This window comes from Hypanus sabinus, chromosome 28, assembly GCF_030144855.1.
Source record: "Hypanus sabinus isolate sHypSab1 chromosome 28, sHypSab1.hap1, whole genome shotgun sequence".
Lineage (NCBI taxonomy): Eukaryota > Metazoa > Chordata > Chondrichthyes > Myliobatiformes > Dasyatidae > Hypanus > Hypanus sabinus.
This window is the reverse complement of record NC_082733.1, coordinates 25,455,457-25,470,696: the sequence shown is the minus strand read 5'-3', so window position 1 is coordinate 25,470,696 and position 15,240 is coordinate 25,455,457. Positions and strand designations below refer to the sequence as shown.

Here is a 15,240-nt window from a genome sequence, read left to right as displayed (position 1 = left end):
CCTCACAATGAGACAAACATCAAATGCTGCTGGAAGACCATTAAATGAGTGTAAGACAACACTTGTTGGTCTTCCAGTATCATGAGATATCTGTAAGGAGATGCTGCAAAAGTACCAGTGCACCTAACACACGAAGAACATTCTAAGGTCCTGATGCCACTATACCCTGAGGGACCTATTACAAATAGTCTTAAACATTTGAATTTTGTATTACAAATGGCAATAATGCCTCGTTCATAAACTGCATTAACATGACAAATGTATAGTCTCAATAATATGAATGTATACACTCAATGACATGATGATTATAAAGAAAACCATGCACTCTTTATATTTATTGTACAGTCAGCCCTCCTTATCCGCGGAAGATTGGTTCCGGGACCCCCCGTGGATACCAAAAAACACAGATGCTCAAGACCCTTATTTAACCTGTCTCAATGTGGTGGTCTTTAGGATCCAGCAGAACCTGGACTTCATTTAACCTGTATCAGTTGCAGTGGTCTTTAGGACCCGGCACAGCTCTGAATCTGCAGGATTTCTGTTCACGAAAATAATCACGATCACAGTTGAAAATAAAGTGGAAGTAATAAAGCGATCAGAAGGAGGTGAAACGCCATCGGTCATAGGAAAAGTGTTAGACTACAGTCAGTCAACGATCGGAACAATTTTAATGGAACATGTGAAAGGCCCTGCCCCGATGAAAGCTACAATTATTACTAAGCAACGCAGTGGTTTAATTATTGAAATACATATGTTTCTTAAGTGTTTTATATGCATGGAAAGGTAAAATATATACTATACACTAAGACAAACATTTTACTAACTGAGGCTACATAATACCAGATGTACCTGTCCCGACTTCAAATCCGACTTAAAGACGGACTCAGGAACGGAACTCGTTCATAACCCGGGGACTGCCTGTACTTTTAAATCATCTCTAGATTACTTATAATACCTAATACAATGTAAATGCTATGTAAATAGTTGTTATACTGTATTGTTTAGGGAAAAATGACAAGAAAAAAATAGTCTGTACATGCTCAAACAATGAGTGCTGGGGAGACAACTTCCGGATTTTCCTGATCCATGGTTGGTTGAATCCGCAGATGCGGAACCCACGGATAAGGAGGGCCGACTGTATATATTTTTAAGAACATAGTTTATTTTTGAAATGAAAAACATCTGGCTTCCAGCTCATCTCTTTATTACAACATTTCTATGACAGGCACTGAAGTTAGAGACAAACTGAATAGCAAATACCAGTTATTTACAGATGTGTTGACTAAAAATAATTTCAAACTTACTCATTAATATTAAGATCAATAAACTTTCAAGAAAATAATCAACAAAAACTTCTTTGCAAACTCTCCAATCATGGACAGGAACTGCTAAATTTAATGATATAGTAAATCTTCAATGAGATCTTCAAATGATACTATTGGTTTGCCTGTCTCCAAGGTCATAAAGACTCCCAACTTTATATTAGTAATAATTCTTAGACTGTCAGCATACAATTCACTATAACAGTAATTCCAAGCACAGTTCAATACAAAAAAACCCAAAGCTGTTTGTTGCAGCTTTCTGTTCCTCTACAATTCTCAATATCAATGCTAAAGTGTACAAGGTTACGGTATTTGCTCACTACGTAATAAACTTTCCAGAGAAAGTTAGGCTTGTACATCTGTACATGAGAATTTACTAATTAATATATTTTATGTCTTCATTATTGTCAAATAAAAGTCATTTACACATCTTCTCACCATACCTTCCTTGTAGTCTTCCTGACACTATACATTCCCTGTACACGCAAACCATTCCCTCTCAGCTGGTGCCAACAACTCTCTTCCCCTTCCCCCCTCCAATCCCAGCTCTAACCCCTGCTGTGACTTTACCATTCCCTCTGACCTTCGTCTGAGGTGGAATGTTGTCCTCAGAAAGGGCCTTACCTTTGTCCCCCTTTGCCCACACCTCAAAGAGTTCCAAGTCCACCATGATGGAAGCTATTCTTCCATAACCTCCAATTCCAAGCCTACTTCTCTGGCAAGGATTCCCCACCCTACACAGATGACAACTTTTCCTGTCACCAACCCTCCTCCTCTTCTTGGACACCCTGCTCTAGTTTTCTGCCCGCTCTGTATCTTTTCACCTCTAACTGCTGACGAGACATCAACAGCCACAACTTCAGCACTCTTTTCTCTTTGAAATTTACTCCATCCTCAATGCACTGCCCTCTGCTCTCGCTGCACCAATCCCAACTTCACCATCATACCCACAGACAAAGGGGTTGTCGGGCTCAGTCTGGCAGACTGACCTCTAACTTACTGAGGCCAGGCAGAAACTCTCAAGACACCTCCTCTTACTTACCCCTTACTTACCTATTCAAATCCATTAGGCCATTGTTTTCTGCACCCTCACCAGCCTCATCAACCCTGGAGGTCACCCATTCATTGTCACCAGCTTCAACTTCCAGGCTGCACTGAAATTCATTTGGTCCATTTCTAACACCTCTCTCCCCTTTCCTGATATTTCTGTATCCATTTCTGGGGACAAACCATCTATCAAATCTTTTATAAACCTACCGATTCCCATGTCTATCTTGACTATATTTCTTCCTACCCTGTCTCCTGTAAAATTGCCATTCCCTTTCCTTAGTTCCTTTGTCTCCACCGCATCTTTCCCAGGATGAGGCTTTCCTTTCCAGGATATCAGAGATGTTTTCCTTCTTCAAAGAATGGGGTTTCCCCTTGCTCTACCATTGATGCTGCCCTCACCTGCATCTCTTCCATTCACCAGACATCCGCACTCACTCCATCTTCCTGCCACCATAATAGGGATTGGGTTCCTCCTGTCCTCACATAGCACCGCATGAGCTTCCACATCCAACACATCATTCTCTGCCATCTTCAATGGGTCCCTACCATCAAACTAATCATTAACTCACCTCCAACTCTTCACTTTCCACAGGAACCACACCCTCCAATGGTTCCCTTCATTATTCATCCCTCCCCGTTTATACCTACATGTGACAGTGGTGCTACACCTGCCCATTCACCTCCATTCAGGCCCCCAAACAGTCCTTCCAGGTGAGGTAACACGTCACCCGCGAATCTGTTGGGGTTGTCAACCGTATACAGTGCTCCTGACGTTGGTGAGAGCTGACGTTGTTCAGTACCTTTGCTCCATCCACAAAAAGCAGGATTTCCCAGTGACCAACCACTTCAATTCCAATCCCCATTCCCATTCTGGTATCAGTCCATGGTCTCCTCTTCTTCCGTGATAAGGTCATTCTCAGCTTCGAGGAGCAACATCTTATATTCTGCCTAGGTTGCCTCAAGCCTGATGTCACAAACATTGATTTCTCCTTCTGTTAATTCTTTTCCCCTTCCCCCATCCCTCTTCCTCATTTCCCCACTCTGGGTCCCTCCTTACCTCTTCTCACCTGCTATTCTGACTTCTAGAGTCACAGTTCATTTTGTATAAACATCACTTCCTGTATACAAGCTGATTTTTATATCATTGCCTACATGGGTAATTTTTACTTGATTTGACGCACATAGTGGAAAAACATTCATCTCCACCCTCTTTTTATTTGCCCATGAAACAACAATATCTGCAGGTCTTATGTTTTTATTAATATCAGTAAACATTCGTAGATATATTTTGCACAAAGTATTATGTTTATTGCTCACCGCTACTAAGATATTGTTGTGGCATGAGTTTATTCTTGCTCACACAGCATAGTTATGAAGTGTTGCGGGTATGCATTACTTTGGTTAACACCGATTGTGAGAATAATTGGCAGTATTAGTATATTGAGGCGTTTGGTAAGATCTCATTAAAACCCCAGAAGAAAGCTCTCATCTTGGGTGATTTTTGAGGAGGTGTTTAACTCAGTGCATAGCTTTGTACATACTGCAAGGGCAGTAGAGTGAGAAAGATCATGCATCTTCAAAGGCATTGCCCATGGACTGGAGACGCAGCTGAATGTCACAGATGATAATATCAGCTTCCAGCCCGAGCAACATCGATTCTAAAGACCCAGAAATCAGGTCAGAATGTGGCTCATGAATCATGGCTATGCGATGCTCAAATGAAAGCACAATTAGCATAGCCGCAGCACAAAACTGTGTCAGAGGTGAAGTGGCTTATGCCAAGCTCAAAGTTGAGATGCAAATAGAAAAAGCTTATTTAGATGTGGAGAGAGCACATGTAGGGCCTATCTCCTATCTGATTCCTTCTTCTCCAGCCCTATACCTTTTCTACTTATCTCCTCTAGCTTCTTACTTCATCCCCTACCCACCTGGCTTCACCTATCATCTTGTTCCAGAATGAGATGGCCTGCTTCAAAGAAAGGAGCTTTCTTTCCACTTCAACGCTGCTCTCACCCGCGTCTCTTCCATTTCACGCACTTCAGCCCTCATCCCATCGTTCCGCCATCCCACCAGGGACAGGATTCCTCTTGTCCTCACGTACCACCCCTGTAGCCCCCGTATCCAGTACATAATTCTCCATAACTTCTGTAATCTCCAATGGGATCCCACCAACAAACACATCTTTCTCTCCCCCCACTTTCCACAGGGATTGCTCCCTACATGACTCCCTTGTCCATTCATCCCCACTCCACTGATCTCCCACCTGTATTACCCTTGCAAGTGGAACAAGTGCCAAACCTGTCCCTACACCTCCTCCCTCACTACCACTCAGGGCCCCTAACAGTCCTTCCAGGTGAGGCGACTCTTCACCTATGAGTCTGATGGAGTCATCTATTACATCCGGTGCTCCCGGTGTGGCCTCCTGTATATCGGTGAGACCCAACATAGATTAGGAGACCGCTTGGCTGAGACCCTATGCTCCTTCCGCCAGAAAAAGTGAGATCTCCCAGTGGCCACCACTTCAATTCTACTTCCCATTCTCATTCCAACATGTCAGTCCATGGCCCCTCTTACTACTGTGATGATGCCACACTCAGGTTGGAGGAGCAATGCCTTCTATTTCATCTGGGTAACCTCCAACATGAAGGCATGAACATCTATTTCTCGAACTTCTGGTAACTTCCCCCCTTCACCATTCCTATTTTCAGCTCTCACCTCATCTGTTTACCTACCCTCTGGTGCTCCTCCCCCTTCCTTTTCTTCCATGGTCTTCTACTCTCTCCTATCAGATACCCCGTTATTAAGCCCTTTATCTTTTTCACCAATTGATTTCCCAGCTCTTTACTTCACTCTTCCCCTCTCCCAGTTTCACCTATCCCTACTACCTTGTACATCTTCCCTTCCCACCTTCTTGCTCTGACTTCCCATCTTTTTCTTCCAATCCTGAAACACTGAATGCATAGTCCTTTCCATTACTTTCCTCTACATTACTCTACCTGGCCTGCTGAGTTCCTCCAACATTTTGTGTGCGTTGCCTGGATTTCCAGCATCTGCAGATGCTCGTATCTTTTAACCTGTACTCCTTCCACTCTCCCACCTACTGATTCTTCCCCCTTCGTTTGCAGTCCTGGTGAAGAGTCAGTTGAATAAACATCAACTGTTCATTTATTTCCGTAGATGCTGCCTGATCTGCTGAGTTTTTTTGTGTGTTTGTTTACACATAGTTTTATTCCATCATATTTTAATTGTTATTGATGAAAATCACTTTGCTGCTGGATAGATTTAACATCCATACCCTAATTTACACTTCCTTATTTAGAGAAGTTCAGTGGTGATTCCTCTACCTCATTGGGAGCAGCGACAATTGTCTGCCCTTTTCACGCAGTTCCCCAGATCTCCTGTGGGGGGCGCAGTGCTGAAGCCTATTAGACAGCTTCAAGCAAAATGTTCTTTCACCAGTGACTCTCAAGTCCTAGCTAGTTACATACTGCAGGATCACAAATATTCAAAACTTTGCTGACCTTATCCTAACCCAGACTGACCTAATGACAGTAACCTCCTGATATAGGTCCTGGACTATCATCTCAAACATCTAACAGCTGTCTCATAACACAAATAGTTAGATCCAAAGTCAGCTGTTGATTATTTCAAGTGCATGGGGGAAAAGAAACCACAGGTGGCAAAAAATACTTGACAAGAATGAGTGCTAAAGGGTTAGAAATGCATGTGTGTCAGAGGGAACAGTATGGCTCTCCTCCATCTTTCAAACAGAATTGTTAAGGCACAGAAGGCAGCAATTTGGTCCATCAAACTTGCTTCATTTGTAAGAGGAAGCAAATTGGCTCTTTCCCCACAGCCCTGCATTTTTTTTTCTTTCAAATATTTATATAATCCTTTTCCAATAAAAACATGAGTTGTAAATTCCAACCATACTCAACCATCAGATGAAGGTTTCTGGTAAAGCTTGTTTCTACCTATTCTGGTTTATTGAGATACAGCACAGAATAGGCCTTTCTGGCCCTTTGAGGCAGGCCACCCAGCAACCTCCAATTTAACCCTAGCCTAATCATGGGGTAATTTACCAATTACCAACTACCAACCGTTACGTCTTTGTACAGTGGGAGGAAACCCATGTGGTCATGCAGAGAATGTACAAACTCCTTACAAACCGTGGCAGGAATTGAACCCAGGACGCCTGCACTGTAAAGCATTGCACTAACCACTAAGCTACCATGTACATCATGATTTCTGCATAGCTCCATTTTACAGAGAACAATGTTTCAGATGGATGCAGTCCAGTAAATCAGCTGTTGGATCCTCACAATACAGATCTTGAAATCATGATGCGGAACACACTGTCTATTTACAGGTAAACCTGGATAATTTCCATGCCGACAGCAGTCCTGCCAAATGCTGTAATGCTCTTTACCATATCTATATCAAGTAAGAAACACACAAAACGCTGGGTGAACTCAGTAGGCCAGCTAGCATCTATGGAAAAGAGTAAACAGTCGACATTTCAAGCTGAGACCCTTCATCAGGACTGTACATTATCTTGATTTCAACCATCTGCAGATCTTCTCTTGTTTAAGAAAGAAACAACTTTTGTTCAATCCAAGAAAGCTTATGGGGTGTTAGCTTTCATAAGTCGAGGGATAGAGTTTAAGAGACACAATGTAATGATGCAGCTCTATAAAACTCTAGTTAGGCCACACTTGGAGTACTGTGTCCAGTTCTGGTCACCTCAGTATTGGAAGGATGTGGAAGCATTGGAAAGGGTACAGAGGAGATTTACCAGGATGCTGCCTGGTTTAGAGAGTATGGATTATGATCAGAGATTAAGGGAGCTAGGGCTTTACTCTTTGGAGAGAAGGAGGATGAGAGGAGACATGATAGAGGTGTACAAGATATTAAGAGGAGTAGACAGAGTGGACAGCCAGCGCCTCTTTCCCAGGCCACCACTGCTCAGTTCAAGAGGACATGGCTTCAAGGTAAGGGGAGGGAAGTTCAAGGGGGATATTAGAGGAAGGTTTTTCACTCAGAGAGTGGTTGGTGCGTGGAATGCACTGCCTGAGTCAGTGGTGGAGGCAGATACACTAGTGAGATTTAAGAGACTATTAGACAGGTATATGGAGGAATTTAAGGTGGGGGGTTATATATGGAGGCAGGGTTTGAGGGTTGGCACAACATTGTGGGCCAAAGGGCCTGTAATGTGCTGTACTATTCTATGTTCTATGTGTCCAATTTCCCTAGATGTTTAGCTTATTGGAAGTGAATACCAAAGGAGTAGACTTTTTACATTTTACAACCCATTCTCTCAAAACCATCTCCAACCAAAATCAGAATCTCCACTTTGACAATCATTGTGCAGAATGCCATTCCTGAACCTGTGTTTGCTTTCAGCATCACATGAAGTTCAGGTCTGGGGTGTTAAAAAAAAACAATTTTTTGATGTAAAGCATGTCTTGAGAAGATAAATTTTAATTACTTTCTTTGACGCGTCATTTTTTAAATCCTCCCGTTCCTTTGGAAATTCAGTGTAACTTAGTTGGTATTAGGTTTGCCAGCAAGTGACACTACAGCAGAGATGTACTCGGCTGAAAGTTAAATACAAAATCTGTAGGGATACTCCAAACGAAGTAGTAAATAGCTAACAAGGATCTACAAACCTTGTTGCCAAGAAGGAAAAAAACACGGAACACGATAAATGATATAAACTTTGCAATGTGGTTAAAGGGAGCTTGTTACTACAAACAGTCAGTGATGATGCAAGACGGGTGAAACCTACGGCTTACTCCATTTATAGCTCCAAGACCAATCGGAGAGTGTTTTTTAAACTGGCTCGTTTTCGTTCAGTATCGGCGATCATCGCTGATGACAGTCCGCTAGACTGACTGACACGTCGCCAATATACATCACAGTTATTTTGAGTGACCGAACTAAATGCACTGGAGCCAGCCGATCAGAGAAGTTTGTTTTCCTATCCATCCGATTGCTTCCTAAACTTCTGATAGCCAAAGTTGCAGAGTTGGAATACAGTACATAAAAACTCACCTCGCGTTCCACATCTCTCGCCCCCTGGGGCAGATTATAATTACCTCTTGGACAGAATCGGTGAAGTAGATGCACGAAATGCCCCTTACCTCGGTCTGACTTCATGATCGGCTGTGGCTTGCTCCGGAGTTGATGCAGCTGCCGTGCCCGTTCTTCCCGCAGTCCAACTTCGAGCCTCGAGATGGGAGGGTAAGGGTGAGGGTGAGGGTGAGGGGGAGGGGGGCGAGGTGTAAACTGACGAGCCCCCCCCCCACAACTCCTCCCTCCCCCGGCGTCAGCCCCTGGCGGCCCCCGGCTCGCCTCACTGCCGAGATGTCATTGGGTCCCCCCTCCGACTTCCACACCAAGGTGGGATCTAAGCGCAGCCGAGGCGAATGCGGTGCCGGGGACGGCAGTGTGACAGTGCAGGTGCCTCCAGTGGTGGGCCCCACCCTCTGCCTATCTGCCCGACTGTCCCGACCTCTTGTCACTCCACAGCCTCCATGTTGTCAAAACACAACACTCTCCTCCCCCCCCCCGCCCAAAGCCCATCCCCCACCCGGGCCGCCGCCAGGTCACGTGTCCCAACAACGGCCCGCCCCCTCCTCCTCTTCTGACGTCGCCCCGCCTCACTTCCGCTCCCCTCGCCTGAGTCTGGGCACGTAGCCATGGAGACGGGCTCGGCGCTGTCTGAGAAGGAGGAGCAGGAAGGCCTGACGTCGCCTGGGTGGAGGTCCCCCCCGTCAGCGACTTCGGGGAAGTTTATTATCTCCACCTTAAAAGTGATTTCGTTACGGCGCTGGCTTCGCATGTTAAAAGAATAAAGACAGACTTACATTTTTGTAGCATCCCTTTCAATTTCCCCAAAGTGCATTCCGGGAGAAGAAATGCTGGAAGCACAGAAGTTCAGTTATAAGAACAAATGAAGCAGAATTAGCTCAGTCGGCCCATCCATCCTGCTCTGCCATTCAAAAAGATGACGGCTATTTCAATCTTGGTTTCAACATCCCTTTCCCAAGCTGTCCCCATATCCCGCGTCTCCCTCTTGTTCAAATGTCTGTCACGCTCATCTAGTTGTAGTCTCCCTGATGTAGATTATACTACACTGATTTTAGATCGAACTATTGCACCCACCATCTCTATGAGAAATTCAATCATTCAGTCAACAGATTTCACGACATAAGCTAGAGATACTAAACTTAATTCTGATTTTGAATGTGATCACTCTTTTCAAGAAGATCCCTAACTACAAGACCTGTCTAATTTTACAAAATCCAGGATAGCAATTTCAATTATTCACTAACATGCTGTTGAGAAGAAAAAACATTTGTATTTAGAAACTTGTTCTGCATTGGCTCATTACCAATAGCTATGAATATATATCAATTAACTATGGAATAAATGGAAAGAGCAATAAAAATGACAAATAGCCAGTTTGGATGTGATGAGCAGAATGGCCTCCTGCATCACAGTGATTCCATGTTCCTTCAATCATCAACAAATAATCTGGTCATTATCACATTATTTGTGGTTGTGTAGAAATTGGTTATATATTAATGAATTACTTTACAAATGTACTAATTTTGTGTAAAGTGCTCTATGAATTGCTGAAAGAGGTGTGAACAGCATGAGCATTTCCTTTGCTAATCTCTAGCCCTGTAGCTGTTCAACAAAAGACAAAAAAAACCTTCACAAAGTTTAACAATTATTAATCATCCCATGACTCTTCCTCTAGTGAAATCAAGATAAAGCACAATCTCTTCAAGAGGCAGAGCTGGAAGTTCAGACAAAATGAATTAGTAAATTGGTTCTGGCATAAGTTCCTGGACCTGAGATGTTTACTATTTCTCTTTCTACAGATGTGTTTCAGTGTTTCCAGCATGTTCCATTTCAGATTTCCAGGCAATGTAGTTTTTCCTTTTAAATGTTCAGTGAATTAGTGCCATTTGCCCAGAAATCCTGGCACCTAAAACACAATATAGTAGCAATAGTATGATGGAATACTCTGACTCTGAATTAAATTCACTGATGTTAATGGAATGTATTTTTGAGGCAGAAAGCAGTGTAGCATAGAAACCGCCTCTTTGGTATAACCAGTCCATGCTAGCACACATGTTCTAGTCAAAGCCAATCCAGTCAATAAGTCTTTTTAATTCCACCAGTACAACTCACTATTTCACTCTTTCATATGATTTCTAGCTTCCCCCAAACACATTTATTGCATCTGTCAGAAGCTGACTATCCCTCATCTGAAATTCCAAAATCCAAAAACCTCCAAAATCCAAATTTGTTTTTTTTTTAAAGTGTTTACATAGCATCATAAATGGAAAATTCCAGGTGCCGAGGTGATGCACATCACAGAGAGTCCTGAGAAGTGATGTCACTGAGAGGTTAATGAAAAATTGGAAAACATTTCATAAAGCAAAAAAATAAAGATCTCGATCTTATGTTGAAAGAATGAATTTGACAGCAGCGGGGTGAACATGAGCAATTTAATGGTATGCTGATCACGAAACAAGCAAAGATCTATTGTGGCGAACTAAAAATTGAAGGTCATTGTGAATAATTCAGCAGGCTGGTTGCAAAGATTTAAGAAAAGATTTTTTCAAAATTTAAAGTGTTTCCTGTTCATGAAGCAGCAGATAAATTCATTGATAACTTTGCCAAGATTATTTCTGATGAAAACCTGACACCAGAACAAGTCTACAGTGCTGATTGCTCTTAATACCTTAAATAAAACCTAAAACATAAATACAAATATTGTAACCTTTTAATCAAAACATGGCATTGTAGGCAGTGACTGAAAGCTTGCTGTTGTTTGTTGTTGTTCAACAGCAAATTCAGTTATTTCCCCAATGTTGTTGTGCTGCATTTATCTTCCTACACACCTTATATTTTCATTGTATTAAAAGGTATTTAATAATTTTTACTGTTCAGTACATATGTGAGATAACAAGTGTAAGACAAAGATTGTTTACTGGTAGTACATAAATTCAGAGTTGGAAATGGTGATACCAAGCTATTTCATTATACATTCCAAAATCTGAAAAAGATCCAAAATACGAAACACTTCCGGCCTCAAGCATTTCGCTCAAGGGGTTTTCAAGCTGTACTTGTAATAAATTCAACATTCTCAACCCACTCAACGTAAACTGTCTCATATGATTTTGATTTCTTAATTCCTACCAAAAAATATAATGAATCTGAATACAATGGATTCTGGTTAATTGGTCCACCGGTTAATCAGAGTAGCTGCTTACTTGGGACAACTCTTAATTAACTGAGAAAATAGCTGGGACTCACTTACTTTATTTGTACTGATCAATTGAAATAGGAGACTGTTCACGAACAGTTTCTAACTAGTGTCAGTTGTGTGAACCTGTTTGGCTGTTGGACACTACACCCTGCTTAGAGCGAACAGCATTTAAATGACATCAGTTTTATGTGTTTGTGTCCAAAAAGCAATGATTCTTGTCACAGATCGTTGTTGAGAACTAAGCAGGAAGACAATTTAGAATTGTTTGGCTCACTGTGGTTTCAAGTATTCAGGCTTGAAGGTGCCAGAAACAGCCAGAAGTGAAAATTAAACAATTTCACTGTTTCAACAAGGAATAACTACAAAGGATTTGAAGGTATCAACAATAATTTTGAATGCTACAATGAAAATGAAGACTTGGATGATGCAATTGTCAAAAACATTGGCAGCAGACCATTATCTGCACTAGTTGTCTGCTCTAATTTTGATCATTTGCAGTCAATCAAAAGAACATGGCAGTGTGTTGATTGTCTGTCATGTCCAACAATGACTTTGAGACCCGAGTAGGAAAACTTTTAAAGTGGAAAAGCCGCTGCACTGGAACAGGTAAACTCTCTCGACCTCACATGTCCATGTCCAGTGGTATGAGTAGTCATCACCAACTGGGGTCTTTCTTGGTTGCAGAGATTAACCAGGACTTTCTGTGCCTTATCATGCCATTCACTATCCATGAAGTGTTGTAGAAGCACCTTCTTGGCCATTGGATCTCATTGTTGATCTGACTTCATATGCTCAGACAGGCATGTCCCTATTTCACTGGTATATGAGGCCTGCCAGCCACCATCACCTGATTTAGCTTGCTCGTCAACGTGGCATACTGGGGTGTGGCCGCTGTCACGTACAAACAGTTCTTGGTGCCACAGAGTGAGTGTCTGGTGAAGACCAAAGGTAAGTGAGCTGCCCCAGAATTAATACTACAAGTCATTTCACCATAGGTGCTACCACTCCTTGGACCCCCATATATGGCAGTGTACACTGGATGATTTCTTCTGACGATAACCATCAGGAACCAATGCATAGTTTTATAGTACTGTAGTAGCACTGGTAGTGTTCTATTTTGTTTTGTATTTCATTTAAATACATAATTTATTACTCAGTAAAATGGTAGTTTGTCCTTTTTATGCCTTTTTAACTATTTCCATGAAACCAGCTAATTGGGGCAACTGCTTCATTGGGTCAAAATGTACTGATCCTGAATTGCCCCAATTAACTGGAATTAGCTATACTGTATACATCAAAACTTCTCTTAATTTTGTTTTCCCTCAGTAAAAATGACCAAGCTTCTCCATCCCTTGCAGACATCCAAAGGTTCATCTGTGAGACCAATCTAATGCAGGCTGTAGACCAGTTGCTTCAGTTGAACCTCACTGCATTGGGTGATAGGTCAGGATGAAGGGAGCTCTAATTCTTGTATGTCAGTGGAGGGATGGGGTGAGAGCAGACATGTTGAAAATGGAGAAGAGTCATTAGCAAACCTGCTAGCTATGCCTTGTATATTCTCATCCAAGTAATTTATATAAATGATAATCAGCTATGGCACACCTCAAATCATAGGCCTTGAGACTGGAAAATGACCTATTGGCCTCTCTCTGCTTACTACCATCAAGCAAATTATGCATCCACTTAGCTAGCTCCCCATATTCCATGCAATTTAAACTTTTAGGTTCATCTTATATTCAGGACCTTGTCAAACACTTTCCTAAAGTCCATATAAATAACATTTACCACCTCGCCCTCAGCAATTCCTCTTCAAAAAATTTGAAACAGATTTATGAGATACACATTTACATAATCTCTGATCAGTTCTTGGCTATCCAATACAGGTAAATCCTGTGTCCTTGAATCCCTCTCCAATAACTTACCCACCACTAATATCAGCCTGAAGTTCCCTGGCTTGTCTTTGCAGCCCTTCTTAAATAAGAGTACAACATTAGTTCTATTCCAGTCCTCTGGAACTCATCTGTGGCTCAAGATAATGCAAGTATCTTTCCTAAAGGCCTCTGAAATTTCTTCACCAGTTTCCCACAAGGTTTAATAATGCACTTAATCAGGCCCTGGGGGGTTTAATCCACCTAAATGTACATTAAGCCAACAATTTTTCTTGGGCCGTTCATATATAGTTCAATTCATTGCAATTTATTCACCTCAGTTTTGTAGCTTCCATGATCTTTTCTTTTGGCTTCATACATAAAGGCCTGCTGGAGGATGATAAGCAGAAATACAAGAGAGGACCGATGCTGCCCTCTGATAATGAGATAATAGGAGCAGTTAGGGAGGAGGTGAGAAGAACCACATGCAGTAGACAACCAAGTTGTGTTGTTTGAAGCCATAACCAAACATCAAGAATTTGAAACATGGAGTGATGAATGAGTCAAAAGTCTTCATACCTGCTCCTGCCCAACATCCTGTGCCCACCTGATTATGAGGTTAGCATTAAGACTGAAGCAATACCACAGATATCCTTACTTTTTTGGAACTAATTGCATATAGTTGTGTTATTCTATATATTAGCTCTCAAATACTTCACATGTTGAAATTACCTTGTCAGTTCTGAATATTATCTATTTGCCTTCATAGATCTTGTCTTCAAGATCTTTATAATGAGGAAACATTCCAGTTTAAAGAGGTGTTTATAAAACTCAAATTCCTGTAACCTCTTCCACTCTGCTAATATTTCATTTGTCTTAATTCAATTTACCAATCACCTTTTAAAATTTTCTTTATCTTTGTTCTTTTTCTAGATAGTTTATCATATTATGCTTTCTGGACATATCAGTTCTGGATTTTAATCAGTTCCTGATTTTGCCTTTCCAGCTGAGCACTTAATTATCTTTTGGTGTTAGCACTTTTCTTGTGTTCTGTTTCTTCTTAAATGCTATTTATAGTACCATATAGCCCAACAAGTGATTTTATACCTGAAATATCATCGGTCATGTTTTCTTGCCCCATGGCATTTGACCTGCAATCCGCTGCATTTTCCGTTCTTGTGTGAGCTTTTCTTTCTAAATTCAGCAGATCAGTCTCAATATTTAGCTTTCGGTGTTGGCACTATTACATCTATTTTTAATGTGTCAACGATAACTTCATAAATTCATGAAAAAAATTCATTCTGTTGTCAAGATTGAAATTAGGTGAAAATTCAACTACTGGCTCCTAGAATTTGAATACAGTAAATAAGTGCCAATGTAAAGGTGACATTTTACGAGCAGATCCCTTTTCTGCCTGTAATAAATATGGTTTTTAATTTTTTTTCTCTGTAGTTTGATGTTCTTATTAGGTGATAGCACTAAATTGAATGTGTCAGAGCTGTTAAATTACATGAACTCAAAAATGATATCATTCACTCCACTATCTTATCCTTCCCTGCAATTTGGTGAAGCAACACTTTTTTTTTTAAAACTGATTTGCCACGGAAAGCATTCTTTCTGGATGCACAATGGCATGATGTGTATCTGCTCTGCATGTGACTATGAGAAACTGCAGAAAATTATGGACATAGTTTAGCACATCATGGAAACC

At 41.4% G+C, this 15,240-nt stretch overlaps 1 protein-coding gene across 3 annotated transcripts in view; it reads right to left on the bottom strand.

The window, feature by feature from the left end:
* The window catches only part of atosa (atos homolog A), an 81,793-nt gene extending 72,846 nt beyond the window's left edge, over positions 1-8,947 (bottom strand). For 2 of the 3 annotated variants that reach the window (XM_059952764.1, XM_059952763.1), the window contains exon 1: positions 8,516-8,944. Coding sequence is in view for 1 of the 3 variants with exons in the window: in XM_059952763.1 (XP_059808746.1) it covers positions 8,516-8,531 (16 nt within the window). In the remaining 2 variants the exon portion in view is untranslated. Of the gene's footprint in view, positions 1-8,515 lie in introns of all 3 variants that reach the window. The other variant, XR_009508364.1, reaches the window with a different exon arrangement.
* Between the last annotated feature and the right edge of the window lie 6,293 nt (positions 8,948-15,240).